This window comes from Cephus cinctus, unplaced genomic scaffold (assembly GCF_000341935.2).
Source record: "Cephus cinctus unplaced genomic scaffold, Ccin1 Ccin1_scaffold2643, whole genome shotgun sequence".
NCBI lineage: Eukaryota > Metazoa > Arthropoda > Insecta > Hymenoptera > Cephidae > Cephus > Cephus cinctus.
This window is the reverse complement of record NW_014334322.1, coordinates 80,367-88,213: the sequence shown is the minus strand read 5'-3', so window position 1 is coordinate 88,213 and position 7,847 is coordinate 80,367. Positions and strand designations below refer to the sequence as shown.

Here is a 7,847-nt window from a genome sequence, read left to right as displayed (position 1 = left end):
CCCACCCTTACCAGGAAAAGAGGAGGATCAGCTGTACGGGATCGTTTTAATCTCTGGCAGAGCAACTGGCGCGTTATTGCCTGTCTTATATTGACTCTTCCAGACTGGAATCTTGGTTCGTGCTAGCCTCAGTCGCTAGGGGAGGGACTCGAGTTTGTTGCCAGGAGAAAGAATGAAAGAGAGAAAAAGTCGCGCAGCGGAGGTTGATTCGGTGTCGGTAAAAAAAAAAAGAAAAAATTCAAGTAGGGTGGAAGGGTGGTACATCCACCCAGGAAACAAAGATGACGTAAAAAATTCATTGTCGATCACGTAATTTTGACGGTCTCGAATTAAAAAAATTCGTGCCCCATTCTTTTGCCACCCATCGTTACACCCACGCAGTCCCGGCCCTGGTCCCTGCCTCCCTCCTTTGAAACCGTAGAAACGGTTCCTTGAATAATTATAAATTTTGCGAGGGAAATTCAAGCGTCGCGAGGGAGAAGATTCGGTGTGTACCTCCCGCATTAGCAGAATATGTAAACCTTATTTACATGTATTTGCGGGCAAGTTTTGTCCGCATACCAATGTCACGTGGACTACCCCGTATTCTAATTCCTTGGGACTCAGACATGCTTATTACGGTATTACGAGTTTTATGGGACGGACGTGCTCCGAGATCAGTTTTTATTTTCTTATCTTACAGTCGATTGTGCCGATACGAGTGAGGATTTATATTTTTATGTACTTCTGTCCGACTACGAGGCTAAGTGACTGTTATCGGGTTTGGTCACTGGCCACTGTTCTGGACTACTCTCGGACGACCTACTGTGCCATCTGGTACCCCCATTTTCCCTCTCTCTCTCTCTCTCTCTCTCTCTCTCTCTCTCTCTTAGATACGTATGCTGGAATTGGTAGAGAAAATCCTGTGGCTGTGTAATGCGAATTGCACGGTGCATTATCGTGACCACCCAGTTTCCATGGAATTCCTGTAATTATCTCGCACTCGAACGAGCAGTACCGAGCAGAGATAACGATCACGGGAAGAATTAGAACGCAGCCGCAACCTTCGGATTTTCGTGCTGGACCATTCCCGTCGAAATTTTAAGTCGCTCTCAGACGTGACGTCAGTACGGAATTGTCTTGTCGGCAATGTAGAAAGTCGAGTGACCGACTTACGTACGAGCGACTCTATGGGATACTGCGTATACAATGCACAGTGCTATGGGATAGGGGCTAACTAACGGAGCGTATATTTTTGTTATGGGGAGGATGCTGGGTACTCGTGAAATTTTAATTTCAGATTTCAGCTCCGGCAATGGGATATACTTTTTTTTTTTTATTTTAAGAATAACATGGGAGAAAGTATCATCTGGCTTTTACGGGATTGAATGTTATACTTTGTACCTTTTTCCTAGTACTAATTTCCGAGTTTATCTGAAGCCGCTGTGTATCCTTGGTTACCTTGTCCAATTTGCCGATTGATGAATTTATCGAAATTCCACGGGTGTTGACGTTTCTTTACTCTCTTTTTCTTAGGTTGCGTCATCGCTGTCTCCTGTACCTGCCTCTCACTCACTCTATCGCTATATGTATATTTTTCCATTAATTTTTTTTTTATTCCCGTCGTTGGCACTTTTCTCATTCATATTTTCCGTGTTGCAGATAACGTTCTTCTATTACGTCACGCGTATCTGGGCAACGCCAGTCTCCAGCTACGTCCATTGAACCAGGGTGAGTCATTATCGAATATTCTCAATTTTACTCGTCAGGATTTTTTCGTTTACGTCTATTCGATATCGAGGCAGACGATCGAACGATGATGCGATTGTTATATAAAGATGAGAAATTTTTTTTTGTTTCGAAACACGAAAAAAATTTTGTCTTTAAACCTTTTTGATTTCGTATCAATGGATACGAGAATTCACGATAGTCGTAAGTCTTTCGCAAAGTGGTATTGCGCATGCCATGTGTGTACGTAGCTTAATGGAAACCGACAGGGACGCGCCAATTCGTACGTAGCGATTTATACCATTGGATTCCTTATCTACAAGGTAAACACGGAATACTCGCATCAGCGCATACGTAATTTCCCTCGTTTCAGATTCCTAGAAAAGTCCTTATGTGTCACGTGTGTGAAGCGCATGCGCGACACGAACGCCATTCGATTGCACATATGCACACGTACGCGCATCCCTCTGTGCAGTTTCGAAATCGCGATGGATCGAATTCATTTTCGCGTCACGATTATTTCAATCGAAGCGACGCGGTTTCCACGTTGATAAATAATTGTGAAAAATCGAAAGATAAAGAGAAAAGGGATCGACGAAGCTCAAAGGTCGAATCTACCTTTCAAGATGAATCAAAAATTATACACGCTTCTGAGACTCCCGAACGAAAAACGCATCACGATCCCACATTCGTAAATACGTTACGCGAAGCTTAACGCTGGTTTGAATTTTGGACGCGACCAGAGTCATATTTTCTTTTTACACAACACAAGCGTTCCTACGTGATTGGATTTTTCACGCGATCCAAAATCTCTATCAGAATACGCGTGAGGTATACCTATAGAACGTGACAGAATATTTATGCGGGTTAAACGTGAATATAAATATTGTACATTTAAATATCTATAGCCCAAAGCATGTATATGTATGTTAACCGATTCTTTTATCCCATTTGACAACAGAACCTCGAAACGTCACTTCCGTCAGCTCTACAGGTTGCGTAGGTGGGCCTTGGGGGGTTACTAGGTAATATAAAAGGTGGCAAAACAGACACGTAGTCACCAACACGTAATACCTCTCGGTGGTTAGCAGCTGCTTCATAAACAAAAGAAAGTGGTGTCGTAAAGAATCGGCGCCTCCTCGGGGGGCGACGACAACGACTAAGTAACGCAGGAAACAAGACACTGAGCGTTTAAATAATGCATGAGCGGAATATTTACTAGATTTCCAGCTACGGCAGCATCGCACTGCATACAACGGGCCATGGCTTGAGTTGCACGTTGCTCCTGGTACATTGCATCGGGGAGGAGGGTCAAAGTTATCGTCGACCGATATCACTTCGATGACCGCCATGCTTTCACAGTTACCCGTTCGATATGACGCCTGTCTCCGGATGAACTTTGATCCGCAGTGTTATTTATCTCTATGAAAGAGAATCTTTCGCACTGGTTGACGAACTGATCGGTGACGACGATCCGGGTCATTGTCACGTCGCATTAGGAAACGAGGTTATTTGCGACGGTCTTTCCGATAAGACAAGAGTACATCTACCCCCGGTAATCAAATTCACCCTCGAGACCTTTGCAAACACGCGAGACGTTTACTCAACACTCGGCCGGGCCTCTCAGATCGTACGATGACTCGGGAATTGTCGCGTAGGATTTCGTACGTTCTATGGGACAACGAGTGTCTACTTGGATTTGGTGTTTACGGTGGCGGCACAGTTCGTCCTTTTCGTAGTTCCGAATCGCAACGTCGTTGCGCGTCGATCGCGTTATGACCAATCGGAGGGTGGCGGCTGGGTCGCAGTCTTTGCGCTGATGAACACAGATGTCGGTAGAGGACGAGTGGCAATTAATGCTCCGTCGAGCATTAAATGTTTTGACGGCAGAGTTACCGAGTGCTCGGGTGTCTGATGAAAAGGAGTAAAGTGCAATCTCCACGGCGCGAGGGGAGTGTCGACGGTACGTCGGACGAAGTTGTGGCGTTGACTGGGAAGAGCGGCGAGAGGGCAGAGGTGGCAGTATGCATGTATATATTCAGCGACGGAAGAGAAGAAGGTCGCGGCTCCCATTTTCTTTGGAAATGAAGTGGTTACAGGAACGTTTTTTTTATTGGAATGACGTAAGCCATTTTGCGTTTCATCTTCTCCCCGTAACGTCGCCTTTGCGTCGTGCTTCAATATTTCGCTTGGCTTCGGGCTCTCCCGTTTGCTTACGCGCATTGCTCAAATTACTTTCCGAGTGGCGCTTCGCTGTTCTTCTTTTCCTCTCTTTCGTTTCCTTTCACCGTTTCACTTCGCGCTTCGGTTAAATTCCATCGATTGTTATCTGTCTTGCCGAAATCCGACGGGGAATCTTTCCCAGGCCACTTACCCGGAAGGAGGTACCTCCGTCTACCCTCCTACCGGTCGATTCGTCCCTTTGACGTAATTTGTCGTCTACCCGAAATGTCATTATCATCGCCGATCGGTTTACAATTCGCTTCGACGACGTCATAAGTATTTTACGTTATTTCGTCGCTCGCTTTCAGGCTTTGCGAAATTCATTTTTCACGGGTATCCAGTTTTTGTTTTTTTTTTGTTTTTTTTTTTTTTTCGTCGACGATGGTGTACCCCCAGTACCTTATCCTCGTCGACGTCGCTCACGTGCATTGTGGAATTTTTTTTTTTTTTTTTTTTTTTTTTTTTTTCGTCGACGATGGTGTACCCCCAGTACCTTATCCTCGTCGACGTCGCTCACGTGCATTGTGGAAAGTCGTTGATCACATTTTTTTTACCTGAAAATAAAAAACAATCAAGTACCCAAGACTCCTCGACGTGACGTCACCGTCGTGCGTTCGCCGACCAGTAATATCGTTCGTTTCCATTCGTTTTTATATTCGCTCCTCACGATATCCGTTTCCTGCCTTTTACTTTGGATCCTGAAAATCCATTCCGGACTCGGTAGATTCTGCGTTTCTCCCTCTTTAAGCCCGTTCATCGGACTCGCGCTTTTATTGCTCGATTTTATATCGCCGCTGTGGCTTTACGAGTCCCTACGCGGCCGATATAAACGCGTAAGATATAAGGGAATCGGGCCCGGAGCTTGTGCAAGCTTCTGATATTTTTTCTCTCCTTTTCTTTACGAGTGTCCCATGCTGATAACTCTAAGCGTTATGCTTTATTGACGCGATAAAAGTCCCGATAAATCTTACGTAATTGCACCGTCCTTTTTAACCGGACACGTGTACCGTACTCCGTACCTGCACCCTGCACTTCCGCTCCAGCGTCTATATTGTGTTTACCTACTCCCACCCCTCTGGACCACCTACGCGTTAATCCAAACGAGCCTTTGGCTCATTATCTCTTGGCTGGAAGCAAAAAAGTAAAAAAGAAAGAGAGACCAGAAAAGAAAAATAAACGCCCAGAGAGCAGCAGATGCCGGGAAGATGTATCTCGGTGCCAGCAGATCGGGATCCTCCGGACCCCCTGATAACTTAAGGGTAGCGTCTCCACGTGTACGCCTCGATGCCAGAAGGATACGTAGACTCGTGGGGCATTTACTTATTTCGGTGAAAAAATATTGAAGGCGAGGCAGAGTCGGGCAAGGGGTGCTCGTGGGACAAGGTCGAGGGGGGTAGGACGAAAATTCGTAAAGGCGAACTAACAAGCCCGTCCTATGCTCGATGCTGGTATGTTGGGTATAAAAACGATGGAGCCATTTATCTCGCGAAATTAAAGTCTGTACTTTATAAGGGAGATAAACACCGTGGGATATTTTGAATTATCGCTACAATATTCGGCAGTGACTTTACCGACCGAGTTTAAGGCCGTCTGACTACGACAGTTTATTACTACTAGGTTCCCTGCGAACCCAAGAACTTCGCGTTGGCCTTTAAGGCCAGAGACGAGCAGGAAGACGCGGAACGATTTAGCGCGATGCTTTTGGTATCGCCTAAAACCGTAGGCGTTCAGCATCTTCCTATTAATCTCTGGTAAAACGATCGTCAATCGAAAGCCGGATTTCGTATACCAAGTTTGCCTGTCTAATAAATGAACGAGGCTACCTTCTTTATCATCGGAGCGACCCATTACCTTTATCAGGCTTATCTCGGACTTTCGATTCTCGACACGTGAATTTTGTCCTTATCCCATTTCAGACAAATCGCATTCACAATTCATACGGTGGTTTTTCGAGAACGAAAGTCCTGCTAGCGATACAAAAGTTTGGAGCAAAGCTTCTTTTTATGGCCCCATGGCAAAACTTGGCGAATGTCGGTAACGACGTTGGTGGTTCCTCGTATTCGTCGTTGGTCCGTTCCTTTTTCAAAATATTTTCTACATGTATTATTTTGCCGTGAAAATGATACTGATCGCAAGACTAACTTTTTACTTACCTTATTTACAGATTAACCAATGAAAGGCTTTAACGTGCTTTATACGTGTATCACTATATCGTGGCTTTTAGTGGGAGCCTTTTACATACGGTAACTTTACCTCTAACGTATCGCGTGTGTACTTAGCTATTCGCGGCGCGATTTGTTAGAGCTTAATCAACGAGCGGACTCTCCAGCATCCCCAGCATCCTTAGGATCCAGACGCCGAGAGATGCACGGTTACGCAAAGAGAAGAAGACAGAGGGACGAAATGCATTAGCAGGCGAGATTGTCTATTGATCCTTTTGAATCGATTCGCAAAGCGAAAGGGATGGGCCTTCTCGTGGAGAAAAGCTCTACGTCTCTCTCTCTCTCTCTCTCTCACGTTTTTCTTCCCCTATCATTTCAGTACTGTCCTTCATTTAAGCTTCTTCCTTTTCATTCCCGCTTCGCCGCTGCGTGAAACGAGCGCTGAAACGTCCCCCGAAGATTGCCCGAAGACGCAATACAGTGCCGTAGCCTCGAAAGGGTGCAAAAGGGGGCAGCAGAATCGATGTCTCAGTGAAGAAAGAAAATTCAAAAAATCGAGGTAAGTGGGTAAGCTAAAAAATTTTGTAATACCCGATATTCCCAAAATGTCAACAAAAAAAAAAGGGTCCCGAAAGACCCACGCACGACTAATGACAATCGGCTTCGTTATCCGAACTCTTTAACAATGCAGTTTGTTATCCGAAACCCGTAACGCAATCTGCTTGGCGTCCCTCGCCAACGAGAGATCTGGTCCATTTATCATTGACATCGCGCATGCATATGCAACGGGTACATATGGATCAACCATAGCGACCGTCAGCTATACGTTGTATCTCAATAATTTATTTCCTCCGTCCCGGCGCATCCCTATAGTCCCCGGTACTCTGCTATTCATCCGCAATACGTTCGTTCGGCACATACGCATGACGAGCGGGGCCCATACGCGAAGACTAAGGCTGGTTCTCACGGCACTATTATCTTGCCGCGACGATTTCAGAAAAGTCGTCGAGCGACAAAAACGGAGCGACGCGTCGATTATTTATTTCTCGACTGCACGTGCACACACCAGGCAACGTATACCGGGAATCGCTCGCGACGATATGGCTGGACGCGACGGTTACATGTAAACTGACCGGTAAAGGAAATTGCAGACGCTCTAATGCATTCGGCGCCTTTATATCGAGCACGAAGGATATTACGTATGCACACAGTGACTTTGCTACGTCTCTTTCTGTTCCTCGAAATTATCTATTATTAAAGCCGAACGTATTCGCCGGTAGCCGAGGGGTGGAAATGGAGTCTCGAGGGTAGTTTGCACGGGGTAGTACATTACTATGATACGTATAGACAGTGAGTAAAGCGTCTTAATGATACATTTCGAGCCTCGTGGAATTAATGGTGATTAACGAAAATTGCTGTGGGTTAAGTTTGGCGATAATTACTTGAATTTGGGGGTGGATTGGGGGGGTTGGCAGGGAAATATAAATTTCCGGTACGACAGGGAGAAGCAGCGTCAGGGGTTGTTTACGGAAGATGCACCTGGGTAAAAATGCGGGTTATCCTTGCTTTCATCCCCATTGACCTCCCTGATCATCCCTTGGGGTTAAGGTCACTTTGCAGAATCCTTAAAACGCTACAAATATTTGTTCACCACGGTATTTTTTGTCTGAGAATTAATTCGTCACGTGGTCAAAATTATTTTTTATTTCCCATAAAATTACCCCGGTTCGTATTGACAAGCGGGAGCCTTGAAAT

General features: G+C 45.5%; 1 protein-coding gene across 1 annotated transcript in view; it reads right to left on the bottom strand.

The window, feature by feature from the left end:
• The window catches only part of LOC107274310 (myrosinase 1), an 18,831-nt gene extending 15,437 nt beyond the window's left edge, over window positions 1-3,394 (bottom strand). The window contains exon 1 of the mRNA XM_025091571.1: window positions 2,927-3,394. Within this exon, the coding sequence (XP_024947339.1) occupies window positions 2,927-3,059 (133 nt within the window). The 5' untranslated portion in view covers window positions 3,060-3,394. The remainder of the gene's footprint in view (window positions 1-2,926) is intronic.
• Window positions 3,395-7,847: the final 4,453 nt, after the last annotated feature.